Here is an 18,202-nt window from a genome sequence, read left to right on the forward strand (position 1 = left end):
TAGATGTCAATCATGCCCAACTTGTCACACAAATTATTATGCTGTACATAATGAAGGCTCTTGGTGAAGATGTTTGCAAGTTGTTTTTCCGAACTGACATATGGAGTGCACACCTCTCCACTCACAAGTTTTTCCCTAATAAAATGCTTGTCCACTTTAATATGTTTTGTTCCATCACGGAGGACTGGGTTACCAACAATGTTGATAGCAACTTTATTGTCACAATAGAGTGACATAGGTTTGTTAATTGCAAAACCCAGTTCACTTAACATGTTTTTTATCCATATAATTTTAGCAACTCCGTGACACATAGTAGCTCTATATTCTGCTTCAGCACTGGACCTAGCCACCACACTTAGCTTCTTGTTTCTCCAGGTGACTAAGTTTCCTCCCACAAAGGTACAATACCCACTGGTAGACTTTTTGTTATCGACTGCCTTGCCCAATCAGCATCTGTATACACTTCAACCTTCAAATGCCTATGTTTCTGGAATAACAAACCAGCCCTGGGAACTTCTTGAGGTATCTAAGGATCCTTTATGTAGCTTCAAAGTGATTTGTCTTAGGATTATACATGAACTGACTAAAGACACCCACTGCATAGGCAATATCAGGCCTGGTTATAGACAAATATAAGAGTCTCCCTACAAGTCTCTGGAACTTCTTCACATATTTTAAAAACTCTCCTTGACTGTCTCCCAATTGGTGGTTAGGTTCAATGGGTGAATCAATTGGCTTCACCCCTAACTTGCCTGCATCCTCTAATAGATCTAGTACATATTTTCTTTGGGAAATAAAGATGCCCTTTTGAGAGTAGGCGACTTCAATCCCAAGGAAATAACGCAAGGGGCCTAGATCTTTCACCTAGAATTGAGTGGCTAATAATTTCTTCAGCTTCTGTATTTCAGTCTTCCAGTCTTCCAGTCTCTTGTGATCATTATGTCATCAACATACACAATTAAAGCTGCAATTTTCCCTTTATCTTTCTTCACAAGTAGAGTATAATCTGCTTGCCATTGTTTGAACCCCATCTGCTGTACAACTAAGTGAAACTTACTAAACCAGGCCCGAGGAGATTGTTTCAACCCATATAATGATTTTTTTTAACCTGCACACCTTCTTCTCACCACCTTTGGCGCAAAAACCTGGAGGTTGAGTCATGTACACCTCCTCTAGGTTACCATTCAAGAATGCATTTTTAATATCGAACTGGTGAAGTTCCTATTCAAGATTAACTGCCACTGAAAGGAGGATTCCAATAGAATCATCTTGGCTAATAGAGCAAAGGTCTCTGCATAGTCTACCCCATATTACCTATATAAACCCTTTGGCCACCAATCTGGCTTTGTACCTTTCTACTATACCATCAGCCCTATGCTTCATTGTGAACACCCACTTGCAATTGCATCCCACTGGCTCCTTTCCTTTAGGAAGATCCACCAACTCCCAAGTTGCATTTTTGTGCAAGGCATTAATTTATTCCTTCATTGTATCTGTCTATTTAGGTTTGGATAAAGCTTCTGCCACATTCTTAGGAACAGAAACACTGTCAGCGGAGGAAAGGAACATACGATATGAAGGTGAAATATGATCATAGGACACAAAGTGAGAGATAGGATGATTAGTAGTACAAAATCAAACACCCTTTCTTTTAGAAATAGGAACATCAAGATCACTAATAACATGGGGATCAATATCAAGAGGTTCAGGCGTATCAATGGGAACAAGTGTACCTGGCTGATGAGGAGGATTTGCCTCTAGAGAGTTTGAAGATGTTGGTTGCATAGTTTCAGGTTCCACGGCTCTTGAACTCTGTTGGCTCTTTTGGCGGTGAAGAAATACATGAAATGGAGGAGGATCAGAAAGAGGAGGTAATTGAGTCTGAGTCTGGGTGTGTTTCTCCTCCTCAACCCTACTCTTCCCCTGAGGAGAAACCGAGAAAAAAGGTTGACTCTCAAAGAAGGATACGTCAATGGAGAGTACTTGCATGAGGCAGGGTCATAGCAACGGTAACCCTTTTGAGATAAAAGGGTAGCCAAGTAAAACACAAGGAGTGACACGAGGATCGAGCTTACCGTGAGTAGGGGACAAGTCATGAACAAACCAACAACACCCAAAGACACACATTGGAATAGGGGACAGAGGAGCTGTAGGAAACAAAAGTTGATGTGGGGCTTATTCTTTAGTAACTGAGATGGCATACGATTGATGATATATGCAGCACAAATAGCATCCATCCAAAAACATTTCGGAACATTCATATGGAGTAATAAACCATGAGCTACTAAGAGAAGATGACAATTTTTCCTTTCAACGACATTGTTTTGCTGGGGTGTCCTAGCACAAGAGCTTTGATGAAGAGATCCACACAAAGCAAAGAACTCCGTGAGATCACTGTGGAAGTACTCCTTTGCGTTGTCCGACTAGAAAATATGAATCTCAGTTTGGAATTGAGTAAATATTATGCGTTGAAAATCTTTCACCAAAAGGGAGTGGAAGGATATACCTGATACGAAGTAGTAATAACCTCCAATGAAGGTGCTCACGCCCAAGGAAAGATCCAAAGACTGCTTCCACCGAAGATGACACGGTGCAGGATGAAGCAGAATCAGCAGGATGGCTCTTCAGCAAGAACCGAATTCGTCAGCAAGAATCTGATGGAGGGCTAGTGAGCACGACTTCAGATTACCTTTTCTGCCATAAGGTAATATCAAGAACTCTTCTTGACCGCTCCCACAGGTGGAGATCGAACTGGTATGGCGGCAAGAGCAGGAGAGAAGGAGACAGTGCAGTCAAACTGTGTTGTCTCTCTCTGGAATTAAGCAGTCAGTCAGATGATTTCTGTTGTTCTCTGAGGGTTCACCCTGCTCTCCTATTTATAGCCTTAAAGAGAGGTTCTCCTAATCCCTTTAGGAGTTTCCTAATCCAAATCTTGCATTTGGATCTGGACTCTCTTTAAGAGATAAGGATAATCCCTTATCTTATCTTCAGATAAAGATCAGCCCTCCTAATCTAATTAGGAGTTTCCTGATCCAAATCTTTATTTGGATCTGGACTCTTTAAGTGGATAGGGATAATCCCTTATCCTATCTGCTGATCCAAATCCCAGAACCACCCTCATTTAATTAATCTTATTAAGCCAGTTCGAATTGGGCTTTAGGCCGATTAAGTCTATGTGCTCACTAGCCCTCTTAATCTTCTGCTCAGTTGGCTATCCTTGTATGGCGTGAGACCCAAACGTTGATCTACACATCAGCCACATGGGTTCAGCCCAACCTCTGTTACAAGGCCTGACCGAATTCACTGTAGGAGAGAGTGAACCTCTGAATCCATCACCATTGGCTCTTAACGGGCCCAACATTTACACTAAATGGTCATTGGGTCTAGTCACCTTATGAAAACCCAAGGACTGTGGGCAGATGCAAGATTAGCCCATCAGGTATTACCCTCAATGGTCTTACACTTAACCTCTCAACCCATAATGATCAAACACTGCCCGACAAGAGAGGATCTCTCCCTCGGCTATAAGGTATAGTGCTGCACTCTATACTCACATGGGTCCCAGAAATTAAAACCTTTTATATATATGTATATCTCTATATAAATATATTTTGCAAAACAAAATTCAATGGTTGAAATCGATTGCCGGCAGTTTTGGTTTCCATCAGAGAGAGTGCATCCCTGATCATTCACTTTGTCCGACAAAGTGGCTGATCCTGTCACTATGATCACCCACTCTGATGAATTCTCGGACTATCCCAACATACCCAGGTTTTGACCCCCTCTAAGGATCTCACTGATTGGCATATCACAGACAGCCCAATCCAACACCTAGTGCAGTACCATAATCGAGTATAGGGGTCAAGTGTAACTTTTCAGTTTTGCCCATCTATCTCCAAGGTCCAGGGCAATACTGGAATTCTGGTCCGGTTTAGGGTTTCAAGAAGACCCACACTACATGTACCTCAGGTCTCACCCTGGCAGTTAAGACAGACCACCCCAACCAACTTGGCAGCACATCAGTGTCAGCCTTGGCAGGATAAATCTCCCCAGATCTATCCAACGACTGTGAAGATTCTAAACTAACACGAGTCTCATATCTGTCCAGTTTAAGGGTATTACACAGAAGCACACCATAATAACATGAATCAAATATGTATTTTATTCATTTACATTGTCATAATGTACATCATTCTGATTGGAGCTAAGGGCATAAACTGTCTAACAGATGGTACATTGTGGCAAACTCTTCTTCATTGAGGTTTGTGTTAAAGGAGCAATGGATCCCTCCTACACATTAATGGGCGAAGCTGAACTTTGATGGGAGCTCCTTAGGAAACCCGGGTCCCTTTGGGGTGGGAGGAGCCTTCAGAGACAGGGAGGGTAGACTGGTTGCACTTTGTTCAGGTCCGATAGGTGATGGAGACTCTTTGAGAGCAGAGATTATGGCCTCGCTACAAGGTCTGGGCTGAGCTTTTTCGCCTGCACGGGGTTAAACTCTTCAAGTCAACTAGCTACCACCCCCAATCTGATGGACAGACAAAGGCGGTTAACAAGAGTCTCGAAACATATCTGAGATGCTTTGTGGGAGATCGACCAAGACAATGGGTGAAGTGGATCCACTGGGCTGAATGGTGGTACAACACCACTTTCCATAGTGCCGCTGGGATGACACCCCTCAGAGCTCTATATGGTCGGGACCCTCCCCCTCTACTTCCTTATGTAAAAGGGACCACCACAGTAGCGGCCGTAGAAGAACAGCTGACGCAACGAGATGAGGTGTTAAAGGAACTGAGACATCATCTCTTACAGGCACAGCAATGGATGAAGCACACCTATGATAAACATCAGAAGAATGTCCAATATGAAGTCGGTGATTGGGTGTTTCTCAAATTACAATCTCAGACAGATTTCAGTTGCAAGCCGACAGTGGAACAAACTCAGCCCGCGCTATTTTGGACCATTTAAAATCCTTGAGAGAATAGGGTCAGTGGCCTACAAGCTGGACCTTCCGGCAACATCAAAACTGCACCCTGTATTCCATATCTCCTTATTGAAGAAATGGCCGAAGTCAGGAGTCATTACAAGTGCGACCCTTCCCACATTTTCAGAGGAAGGACAAGTGCAGACTGAGCCAGCCCGCATCATTGATTTCAGATGGGTGCGCCGGGGTGGAAGAGTCATACAAGAAGCGTTAGTTGTTTGGTCTAAACTCCCAGAAGAGGATGCAACCTGGGAATCCTACTTAGATCTGCAATCAAATTTTCCCACATTAGACCTTGAGGGCAAGGTCACTCTAAAGGAGGGGGGATTGTAAAGACTACTGGAACAGACCAACAAAAAGCAGTTAATCAGTTTTACAAGAGGAGGCCACGTCAGCACAACTAATCGTCCACTTGCAACAGCTGTAACAGAAAGAAATCAAAGACTGTAAACAGTAGTAGTGAAGCACAAAGAGAAATAAGACAGTAATTCTTTCGGCATTAATCTCTCTCTCTCTCTCTCTTTCTCTCTCTCCTTCAACGAATTCAGGAGGTTGGCTCCCTCGAAGAGCCCTGAGTTAGGCAGGTTCCTAACACATTATGTAAGTCTTGTAACATTTAGGTTGTTATTTATTTGATTTAGGTGACTAAATTAGGCTTGATTTTTAATTAAAGATTGCACTTTATCTAGAAGAATGGGATCTGCACAAGTGTAATGACTTGGAAGGGTTTTGTACTAGATTTTTTTTTTTTTTTTTAATTTTTTGAGTTAGCTAACTAAATCTTCGTGATTAAAGTATATGAATTAACTTTTTAATTTGAATTAGGAAGCAACACGGTTTTAGATCTATAGTGGGATCCACAACAGTCTACATATTTTTATTTTGAATTAAAATTTATTTAGCCTTTTTCTAAGAGGTCTAGTGTTGTGTTTGAAGCAGAAATCACCCTGTCTTGAGGGCTTTGGAAACTATATTCAAATATTCTTTTTGGAACCCACTATCCACATGGTAAGTCTTTGAAGCATTTAGGCTGGGTTTTTGATCGATTTAGGAGAATAAATAAGGTTTGATCTGTAACTGTAAGTAAACAGTCAACTTCATCTGAAAGAATGGGAACTGCACCAATGCAACATCTGGAAAGCCTTTGTGCTGGTTTGTCTTAATTATTATTTGAGTTAGGAAACTAAATTGGATTTGATTTGTGATGAAAGGAAACAACATGATTTTAGAGGCTTAGAGCTGCAGTGGAATCCACAATACACTACATACACTGTTATTTTGAATTAGAATTTATTTAGCCCCTTTTCTTGAGTAGGAGGCTAGCTATATTTGAAGTAGAAGCTCTCCTGTCTGAGGGCTTTGCTTTAATACATATACACAAACACATACCAAATTGTGCCATCCAAGTATTGCCAAAAAGGCACACGATGAAAATATGGAACCCCTAGTGGACCTCGGTACTGCATGCCATAAGGAGGCATGCAATTCCATATATTATGTCACATGGGATTCAGTTATGGACCCCACCAGTAATTTACAGATGCTACTGGAGATCAAACATGCAACCTCAGATGAAAGAAGGTAGGGGGAAGAGAGCGGGAGTGAAGGTCACGATGGATGTTGGGAAAACTAGGAAACTGGAAGAGAGAATGAAGGTGCTACATGCAAGCCTGATAGGTAGAGTGGTGGGTCAGGAAGTGGAGACTGAGAAGATGGAAACTTGGGCGACTTTGGAATGGGGAAGAGAGAAGGTGATGGGAGTGAGAACACTGAGGGCAGGGCTGCTTTTGTTCATGTTTCACAACAGACTCTGCAGAATGGGTGCTGGAATATGAAAAGACAAACGAGAGAGACTTTGATTTGAGACTGGATTGGTGGTTTCCAACGACCGGTGAGCTTGTGGAGGGAAGACTGATATACTTGATATGGGTTGGAGTGGTCGGCATTCCTCTGCATGCCTAGAGTATCCTAACGTTTGAAGGCATTGCAGGGGATTTTGGAAGGATGGTGAAGTTGAAGGGATGGAATATCCATCACATGGACGCCCAAGTCTTGCGGAAGGGACAGGGCGAATTTCAAAAATTTCTCCCATCTTTGCAGGGAATCGAATTCCCTATATTTGAAAAACATGTTTTTCAAGGATCAATCTTGAATCAAGAACCAAACCAGATCTGAACCAAAAGGAGTAGGAGGGAGGATGTACCTGATACAGAGAAGCAATATCTCCCAATGGAGGTGTTCACGCCCAAGGAAGGATCCAAAATCTGCTCCCACTGAAGATGGCGCAGTGCAGGATGGAGCAGAATCAGCAATGTTCTTCCAAAAGAACTTGACCCTTCACAAGAATCAACTGGGCGGCTTGTGAGTACAGCTCCAACCAATCTTTTCCCAAAAGATTGGAATCAAGATCAGATCTTGATTTCTCCCAAGAACTGGAGATCGAACTGAAGGTGATGGCGGTGGCAGGAAGGAGGCGGCAAGAGAGAATTCGCAGGGTGTAGAAATCTCTCTTGTGATCTTCAGCTCTGAAGAGAATTGAACATCAGTCACTAACTGTGTGTCGCCCCTTTCTTTCTTTCATAATCTTAAAGGGATCAGCTCCTAATCCCATTAGGAGTTGCTAATCCAAATCATATTTGGATTAGGAGTCCCTTTAAGTGATAAGGGATAACCCTTATCTTATCTACAGATCAGATCAGCCATCTCCTAATTTAATTAGGAGGCTTCCAGATATAAATCTCATTTAGATCTTGGACTCTCTAAGTGGATAGGGTTTAGGCCCAATCCTATCAGCTGATCCATCTCAGAATTCGCCCTTTTAAGTGACTGATCAAATCAGCCCAGTTCGAAATGGGCTTAAGGCCCATTTAAGGTTATGTACTCACTTAGCCTTCCAAACTGCTGCCTAGTTGGGCTTCCTTGTATGGCGTGGGACCCAAACATTGATCTACACATCAGCCACATGGGCTCAGCCCAGCCTTTGTTACAAGGCCTGGCCGAATACACTGTTATGGACAGTGCACCCCCTGAAACCCATCTTGTGGGCTCTATGGGCCCAACACTTACCCTAAATGGTCCCTGGGCCAAGCCACCTTGTAACACCCAGGGACTGTGGGCAGATGCAAGATTAGCCCATCAGGTATTATCCTCAATGGTCTTACACTTAACCTCTCAACCCATAATGATCAAACACTACCCGACAAAGGAGGACCTCTCCCTCGACTGCAAGGAACAGTGTTGCACTCTCCGCATACATGGATCCCGGGAATTAAAATCTTTTGCAAATCATTTCGAAACCATAACATATATATCTTTATATATAAATATATTTTGCAAAACAAAATCTCAACAATTGAAATCGGCTGCCGGCAGTCTTGGTTTCCATTAGAGAGACTGCATCCCCGATCATTACCTTTGTCCGACAAAGGGGCTGATCTTGTCACTATGATCACCCACTTAGATGAATTCTCGGACTGTCCCAACATACCCAGGTTTTGACCCCCGCTAAGGATCTGACTGATTGGTACATCAAAGTCAGCCCAATCCAACACCTAGTGTAGTATCATAATCGAGTCTAGGGGTTAGGTGTAACTTTCCAATTTTGCCCATCTATCTCCAAGGTCCAGGGCAATACTGGAAATCTGGTCCGGTTCAGAGGTTCTATTAATCCTACACTGCATGTGCTTCGGGTCTCACTTTGGTAGCTGAGACAAGCCACCCCAACAGTTGGCCACACATCAGTGTCAGCCTTGGCAGGATAAATCTCCCCAGACTTACCCAATGGCTGTGAACATTCTAAACTAACACAAGTCTTATTAAGTGTCCAGTTTAAGGGTATTGCACAAAAACACACCACAGGAACATGAATCAAATGTGTACTTTATTCATTTACAATAAATTCATAATGTACATAATTCTGATTGAAGCTAAGGGCATACAACTGTCTAACAGAAGTTTGGATAGAAATAGAACTTGGGACAAGCTTGACTTAACAAGGATTTAGTTGAAGTGAGTGACCCCGGCAAAATACTAGATAGAATGGTGCTGGAGTTTGCAGGGGAATCCTACGACATGAGACTGATTATTGAAGGTGCTAATGTTCTGGTTCATCGAGAAGAGACTAACTCCCCATTAGATAACATGATATTGGATAGAGACGTTGCGGTAGAAGAGGGAAGAGTAGATCGAGGTTGTGGATTGAAGGGAAAGGAGAGAAAGCGGAACTTTCAGATTGAGAAGGAGTGGAGGAGGGAGTCGAAAGGTCAGACGAATGGAAGAGGAGATGATGAAGTGGTGAGTTCTGTCAACAGGAATGCACAACTGGACAAAGCTAATCTAGTTGGCTTGGGGGAGAAAGAACAGGTGGCGGAAATGGAGATTGATTTGGAGGAAGGCAAAACGTCAGATGGGAGGGGGAAGAAAAAATAGGTAACGGGGAAAAGGGGGTAGCGAGATCTGGAAATGTGAAGGAGTGAAATGGAGGTCACCAACTAAACTGGTTGTCGGTTGTTTTCAAAAGAGCTTTTAAGAAGAAGAAGACTCAATGAGGAGGGGTAGTTATAGAAAAAAATCTCGCTTGGTTGAATAACAGAGTAAATAACCCTTATTGATAAAAAAAAAAAAAAAACAGAGTAAATAACCCTTTGGGATCAAGTCAAGCGAAAAGTGCAAAGGCTGTAGAGGAAAATGAATGGGTCTGGGTGGTTATAAAATATGAGAGGGAGTAGAAGAGCACTAGTCAGAAAGATGGAAGTTTAAAAGGACCCCTTATTGGTGGAGATTGAAGTGAGGCAGCCACACACCCAGAGACATCGGTGGTGAATGAGGGTGTACTCAATGATCAGAAGAAGTCCAAAAGCTCATCTCCTGCACACTCCCCCCCTTTCCAAAGAGCAATAAATTTTGAGGATAAGAAATCAACAAGCGGTGGAAAGAGATGAAAACACAAGAACACCTGTTTCCAATGCTGTTGGAATATCATAGACAGACACCAGGGGCCTTGGTGAATTGGAGGAAGCAAGAAACAAGTAATCCTCTGATATCCGTCTCGAGGAGGTAAGCTTGGACTCTCAATCTCCTCCTGTTCACCCTTCCCATGTTTTTCCCATTTCTTCTTTTTCTCCTCTAGTGGTGGGAGATTCGGAAGTTAATGGAGGTGTGACGGGGGAGGGAAATGAGGGTGTGGTTAGGGACGGAGCTAATTTGAAAAGGAAAAGGACTGGGGGGAACGTTGCAGAATTTATAACAGGAGGAAAAAACGTGGAGAAGGAAAAGAAGCTAAAAGAAAAAAACCCGAAAGAAGCTAAAAGAAAAAGAAGAAAAAAAGGGGAAGTAAACACAGGGAGAGGAAGGGTGGACATCAACTGTTTGGTGGAAAGACAGGTGGAGATAGGCAAAGCTCTCAGACTGTTCTTTTTGGGAGGAGAAGGGGCAGTGAGGAAAGCCATTGAACAATTCGAGAAGATTAGAAGGGAAGCAAAATAAAAGGAAGACTTCCAGTGAAGGGGGAGAGGTGTGGGATGAAGGTGAAGGGAGGGAAGATGATATAGTTGATGAGGAATAAAATTTGCAAGGCTGAGTAGGGGATTGGGATCAGTCTTAAAAATGAAACTGGTCGTCTGGAATGTACGGGGATTGAGAGAAGAAAGAAGAAGAGCTATAGTAATGGAATATGTTGAGGAAGACTGCTCCAGAGGTAGTTTTATTGCAAGAAATAAAGTTGGAGGTGTTTGACTTGGGCATAGAAAATGAAGTTTGGGGAGCCAATAGTGGGAATGGGCATAGGTGAATGCGAATGGTTTATTGGGAGGTTTAGTAGTCATCTGGGAACCCTAGATATCTAAGGAAAATTGGAGAAAGAAGGGGAGCACGTTCAATATCAATCTTTTTTCAGATGGTGGAAGGAGGTGGCAATGGGTTCTCACAAACAACTATGGTCCTAATGATGAAAGGGCAAGAGTGAGACGTGGGAGGAACTGAAGGGGGTAAGATAGGAGACAGGGGCAGGGGGGGTCCTTGGTGTATAGGAGGTGATTTCAGCTCAGTCAGAAGGGTGGGGGAAATGAAGCGGGGGGGGGGGGGGGAGGAGGAGGAATGAGAGAGAAAGAGTGAGGATGAGAAGATTTGGTAATTAATACTGGAGGATTTGGGGGATAATTTGGAAATATTATGGGATTCCATTGTTGTAATCTGGATAGTTATTTGGAATTCTGTATCTTTTCTCCCTAGCATATCTTTTATTATTTTTGTTTCCCTATGATTTGCAGGTAATGCCTTATCACCTGCTAGATTATATCCCTTTTTATTTTAATGAATTTTATCTTTTATCTTCAAAAAAAAAAAAAAACATGCAACCTCATTGATCTACTGGGGCTGCCACTCCTGCATTAATAATAGTCTCAGATGTGAACTGCAAGTGTTCTCATCAGAAGCATTAAACAACAAATCATCATCCAATTGAATAAAAAACTAATTATAACTTTTATTTTCAATTGAAGCCATTCACAAATTGTGTGCAACTTTCATTTCAATTTTCAAACAAGATTTTAAGAATTGGCATGTTCTCAATTCAAACAGGTATCTTTTTCTTTCATAACTTTCTGTCAATGCTGCCTGCAGCTTGGTGCCATTCTGCAATAAAGAAAGCTCCCTAGCAGCATAGCACCATCACTTTAATAGAGCTGCATCAACTCCAACAGAGTGGCATGCTGGTAGAATGTTTCCATGGCTCCAAGAGGGGGGGGGGTTACTTCGGGGGGGTTACTTCTGATCCCCAAGGCCAAAAATCCAGAAACGAGAGGACATGTTAAAAGAAATATAAAAAAACATACAAGTTTATTTCCTTTCTGTCTTTCTTTTTTTGATCAGTAACAGAAGCATTTCATTAAATAATAAAAATAATTATAATTACAAAGGTGGGAGGAGTTAAACTCTCTTAACTCCCCCAGAAAGGAAAAGGAAAATCACAGCATAGCTCACAATAGCTGATCCCTTCCCACCCCTTGTTTGGCTAGTGGATCTGCGAACGAATTAGCAGACATTTCCTTTTCTCTCTTTCAACGACCACACATCTTCACTCTTTTTGAAAGTTCTTATTTTTATCTTCAACCACTATGCCTTAGTTTTAGGCCTCGAGTTCTCTAATGTCTCTGTTTTACCACTGTCATTGGGAAAAATATCTCTCATTTGGTGGGTTTGCATTCTCAAGGATTTTTCTGGCTTAAAGCAGAATCATCAGAAGTCAATGGGATCAGATCATGTTCGAAGAGAGGGCATACTTGTTTTTGAGTTTCATGTCCATAGTTAATAGATTTTTTATATCCTTGTTCACATTCTCAGTTTGAGGGAGCCTTTTCCTCTTTTATAACAATTACCATTTACCAAAGAAAATGTCTTCACTGGAAAGTCTAGTCTAGCTCTTGAACTTCCTTCCTTTTAATCTTCATCAGTCCTCTCTTTTTATTCTCATCATATGATATTTAGAAACAGGTTAGTGTATCAGAATAAGAGTATACAATCAATTGAAAACTTTATAAACATAAAAAAAATGTTTTATAAAAAGGGTATGTGCCTGGGTCACCTTGTGCTTCAATCCTGAGACACTTAGGTGCAGAGGTTTGTAATTTTAGGAAGAGGGTGTATTTGGGCTCAGGCAAGGTGGACCCCACAAAAGTCATTAAAACTCCCTTTTAGACTAGTGAGTGGGTAAAAAAGAATACTTTAGAAAGTTTTTAGGAGTTAAATCAAAGTTATGGTATCTTTTTATTTTTGATTTCCTAGGGTTTTGAGGGAAGTATATGTTTTTGAAATATGGGAAGGTGCGACTTCTCTTAACATTCTTCTTCTGTTTTTTTTCCTTCTTACATCACAATGTTTTTTTTTTTTTTTTTTTTTTTTTTTCCGATCAGCAACAAAGAACATGAATTTTATTATCAGCCCAAGTATTAGCCATCTTGGAACCCATTGAATTTTCATCTGCATGTTCATTACATCACAATGTTCATTACTATTTTAATCCATGTTGTGGAGCCAATATCTTGATTTAAGTTATTACATTGAGTGGATGTAACCTTGGTTTTGGTACCCATATCATGTTTGCCCATGGTAAAGTTCAATGGTTATTAATATTTCGAGTTATTGAGAGCTGATTTCCCTTCCTTCCTGGCTTCCCTGACAAAAATCAGCTTGTTATTAACTCACAATATTGGGTCCAATAACAAACACTTCTTGTCTGAAATTTCATTTATTGAGGATCCAAATAGATTGGTGGTCTTTACCACAACCACAAATTAAAGCACATCCTACCATTACTGGTACCTGGTATTTGAGGGAATATGTTATGTGGGTCCAGTTAGGATTTCTAAGGAATTGTGACAACTTTGGTAAAAAGTCTCTCTTTTTACATGCTTGCGCTAGTCTTTTTATTTTGCTCCTAGTGTCTACTTTTAACTAGAACGTGCTTGATGCCCAACTTGCATGCCTCATTTTCAGATCAATGGTTTGTTATTTATTTACTCTTTATTACTTGCTGCTAACACTCATTGCCACATGTTATATTTTCCAGAAATGAACAAGTTGCAGCTGCTTCAATGGATGCCATAAAGAACTTGGCTACTTATCCTAGAGGCATGGTAAGGATTGGCTTATGGTTGCTCTTTGAGGTCAATGCCTTCAATACATTGGAATTCATAATAGAAACACTTACTCATCTGAGGTAGTGCGGTCATGTGTCTTCTTGCATTTTTCCAAATATGTGTAGGATATCATTTTTCCAGCTAATGGTGATGAAGTTACTCAGCTGAGGAATTTAGCATCCCATTGTTCATCACTGGTATGAGAATTGATACTCTGAAACTTTTGGGAAATTCTGATTGTAATGCTCTGACAATTTGTATTAAATTGAATTTTAGATTCTTAGTGCCCTTTTTCCAGTAAGTTCTAATTAAATGTGATCGGTTGTTTTCTAGTTTCAATGTAAATTTTGTCATTTATAGAAAAACTTATGCCTTGTGATTTTGTTTACTCTCGTTCCTTGCTATCAACAAATTAATAATCCATAAAAATCCTTTTGTTCATGTTTTTTATTTTGATATCATCAAATATAAATGTGATCTTAATTTCAGTTCATTTTTAATGATACTGTGAAGACCTATCTACTATGTCTTCTTTTTCTAATTAAATATTTAGGTAGAATTAGAGTAGTAGAATTTGGTTAGAGTGATAGAGTTTAGAGGACTTGAAAGAACATTTAATGTGATGTGAACTGAGGGAAATTAGGGTTGTGACAATTGCTGTGTTGATTCTGTGAGCATCTTTATTTGGAGAGAAGCCTTAATTCGTTATTTTGATGGGAAAAGTTGAATTAGAAGAGGAACTTAGGTTTAACAGAGGCACAAGTGTTTAGGGTGTTTAGGGTGCTCAAATGGGACTCAGCCATCCTTGGTGCATTCTGTTAAGCTATTCCAGGATTTTATTTTCATATTGGTCATATTAAACCACTATTCTTCTTGGTATCAGTGAAATGTTAGAATCTTTGAGATTTTGGATTTATTTGGTTCTGCAATTTTATGGAGTGCTTGTTGCAAGTGAAGTGTTAAGAATCCTTTTTTTTTTTTTCTAAAAGTTCTATTAATAATCAATAGAAAAAGTTATACAATGAAGGCTTCCCATACAGAGGCGTGAGGTGCAGCCTCAGTTCAATATACTGAATTACAATTGAGCCCAACATAAGTGATTCTTATGCACCCCTTGCTTAGCTAAAAAAGTCTGCCATCCCATTAGCTGATATCCTTTCCCATTGAACTCTTACAGTCAGTGAAGCGTTAGAATCTTTGAGAACTAATATGCTCCCATTGAGCATTATTGATCTTTGCCTTTAGTTGCATTTTGGGTGAAGACTAGAGATGAGTTTAAAGGAATTTTTTTTTTTTGATAAATGGGTGCAATTTTATTAATCAGAGACAGAGTGTACAATCAGCCTAAGAGGAGGCACGAGATGTTACCTCCCCTTGGAGCTGAGCAATATGCAAATAAAAACACACTACCCTGAATTACAATTATAAGGTAGCCCAAAACAGGTTACCCCTTGATACCCCTTGTTTAGCCAAAGAATCAGCTCAAAAGATCCTTGTAACTCCAAAAGATTGTTTCTGATTTGTCAGCCAGCCCACTACCACCTTGGAGTCCTCCTCAACTATCAAGTTTTCCACTGCAAGTTGACTAGCAACCTGTATGGCTTGTACTGCTGCTAGTATCTCAGCCCTTATAGAATCTCCAACATCCACTGGTCCTGAGAATAAAGATAGGATATTGCTGTCTTTATCTCTCAGAATCCGTCCTGTGCCTGAGGGCCTTGGATTGCCTTGACTGCCTCTGTCAAAATTCAATTTTATTATTCCGTCTGGAGGGGTTTCCATTCTGCTTGTAGTCTGTTCTTTGTGGAGGCTGTGGATGCCACTGCTGTCCAATTTCTCCTTAAATCGTCAAAAGAGTAATCCACAAACAAGTCCCTAGTTTTCAGCCAAGAGGTTGTCCTTGTCATTATACACTCCTTTACTTAAGCAAGACTTCTTTCCTTTTCTTGAAAAATTCTAGCATTCCTCTCCTCCCATAAAGTCCACAAGTTAGCTTCTCTGATACGCTTCCACATTAGCTTCCCTCTCTTTGTCAATCTCCCAAAGGCAGATGGAACAAACAACAGATTTACTTCAGAGGAGTTTAAAGGAATTATTATTGATTTAATTCTTAAAGGATGGCTTATGGTGTCTCACTTTTCTCTGCAAAAACAAGTAATACCTGAATTATGGAGACATATTAAACTAATTTTTTTTTGATAACTGAAAGAAATTTATTAATCAGCAATGAGAAATAGTACAATGTACCCAAGGAGAGGCACGTGATGCAACCTCTCCAAGCTAGTTAAGTACAACTTTCCAATATACTAGAACAAGTTTCAATGTAGCACAAAAAAGACCTTCCCTGGAAACCCCCCTGTTTGGCCAAAGAATCAGCCATAGTATTAGCTGACCTACTTACCCATTTAACCTCAATCTCATATTATTGGTTAACCATTTTATTTTTTTGATGAGGTCTTTGTGGCCCCAAATGGTAGCATCTAGTTTTAGAAGCCACCCTGTTACCACCTGAGAGTCCCCTTCAATTAGGAGATGTTCCACCCCAAGCTGGTTAGCGATCTGAATCCCTTGTACAACAGCTAGTATTTCTGCCCTTGTAGAGTCCCCCACTCCCACCGGTCTTGAGAATAAGGAGATGATGCTGCTATCCTTATTTCTCAGGACACCCCCTATACCCGAAGGCCCAGGGTTTCCTTGGCTGATCTCATCAAAATTTAACTTGATGACACCTTTTGGGGGCGGATTCCATTCCAACAAACTTCTATTCTTCTTGGTAGAAGTATTAGCTATTACTAATCAATTCCTCCACAGGTCATCAAAAGATAAATCAACAAATATATCCAAGGTTTTTTGCCAATGTATTGCTCTTGTTAGAATGCAATCATTCACTTTATCCATGCTTCTTTCCTTCTCTAAGAAGACTCTTGCATTCCTTTCCTCCCAGAGAGTCCATAAGGTGGCTGCCTTGATACATTTCGACACGAACTTGCCTCTTCTTGTGTGCCGTACAATAATAGATGGGTTAAGTAACAAATTCACATCAGATGGCGGAAACCACCTACCTCCAAATAAATTAAGGCTTCAACTCCATAAGGTTGTAGCAAAGGAGCAGGAGATCAACAAATGGAAACAGCCCTCATTCTAGGCCTTACATAAGGAACACCAATTTGGGGAAGGACAAAAAAAAGGTCTCTTTTTCTGCAAGTTTTCCAAAGTATTGATTTTCCCGTAGTAAACTTCCCAGCAGAATACAGCAATTTTTGGAGGAATAGGTCGCACCCAAACTTCTTTAATAGGGAACACTTGAGAACTGGGGTTGGAGCTGAGGGATTTTAGAAAAGAAGCACAAGTAAAGGTACCTTTTGGAAGAGGAGTCCAAACTCTTTGATCAGAAGATGTGGGGTCCAAACAAACTAACTCAAGTAAATGAAGTAGCTTAGTGACACAAATTAACTCACCATTCTTTAATCCCTTATGAAATCCAAAGTCCCAGTTTAAAGACACGGGAATAAATGGGTTCGGAAGAAAATTTGCAATTGGCTCATTTTTGAGGAGAGAGAGTAAAGCGAAGGGAATCGATCTTTGAGGGGTTGATTACCCACCCAAACATTCTCCCAGAACCGAATAGAATCACCAGAGCAAGCATCATACCTGATAAACCTGAGGAAGTGAGGGAGAAGACCATGTATTAGCCTTCCAAGGTGTTGTAAGGGTAGCTCGACGAGATATCCCGATATCCCACAAATTTACGGAGCAGCCATGAATACTTGACACCACCTCATGCCATAATCTCTCTCTCTCCTGAGGCCATCTCCATAACCACTTCCCTAAGAGGGCTTCATTCTTTTGCACTATGTTCCCTATCCCTAGGCCCCCCTCTTCCTTAGGTTTATTAATGATCTCCCATTTAACTAGATTGTCCTTTTTCACCTCTCTTGGTTCCCATAGAAAGTCCCTCATTACCTTCTCCAGTTTCTTAGCCTCCGTTGGGGGGATCCTGAAAACTAAAAGGAAGTAGGTTGGAAGGTTGTCAAGTGTGGCCCTAATCAAAATCACCCTACCCCCTATTGAGATGTAATTCTTTTTCTAGGCTGCCAAGCATTTATCAAATTTCTCCACAATAGGGGCCCGAAACTACTTTCTTTAGGGTTGGCTCCTAAGGTGAGACCTAAGTAGGTCAAAGGCCAAGAAGAGGTGGTGCAACCTAAACACCCTGCAATGGATTCTATCTCCCAATCCTCCATGTTTACTCCAGCCACACAACTTTTATCAAAGTTTATCCTCAAGTTGGAGGCAAGCTCAAAGGCTCTTATTAAATTCTTAAGGTTGTTCACCTTGCTTAAATCATTCCCTTCACAGAAAATAACAATATCATTAGCAAACTAAAGGTGAGTTACTGAAATGCCTCTCCTCCCTATTTTCCAACCCTTTATTTGGCCCTCCTCATCTTCTTTGGAGATCAATCTACTAAGAACATCAACAACAAGTGTAAAGAGGAAAGGAGAAAGTGGGTCACCTTGTTTTAAGCCTCTATTGGCTGGAAAGAAATCCTTAACCACTCCATTAACCAAGACTGAATAATGAC

General features: G+C 40.9%; 1 protein-coding gene across 1 annotated transcript in view; it reads left to right on the forward strand.

Moving 5' to 3' along the window:
- Window positions 1-18,202, forward strand: part of LOC104608165 (ARM repeat superfamily protein) — a 98,680-nt gene that overhangs the window by 34,236 nt on the left and 46,242 nt on the right. Inside the window, exons 7-8 of the mRNA XM_010274060.3 lie at window positions 13,548-13,614; window positions 13,743-13,814. Of these exons, the coding sequence (XP_010272362.1) occupies window positions 13,548-13,614; window positions 13,743-13,814 (139 nt within the window). The remainder of the gene's footprint in view (window positions 1-13,547; window positions 13,615-13,742; window positions 13,815-18,202) is intronic.

The sequence above is a fragment of the Nelumbo nucifera genome, chromosome 1 (genome assembly GCF_055504915.1).
Source record: "Nelumbo nucifera cultivar China Antique chromosome 1, China Antique-T2T, whole genome shotgun sequence".
Lineage (NCBI taxonomy): Eukaryota > Viridiplantae > Streptophyta > Magnoliopsida > Proteales > Nelumbonaceae > Nelumbo > Nelumbo nucifera.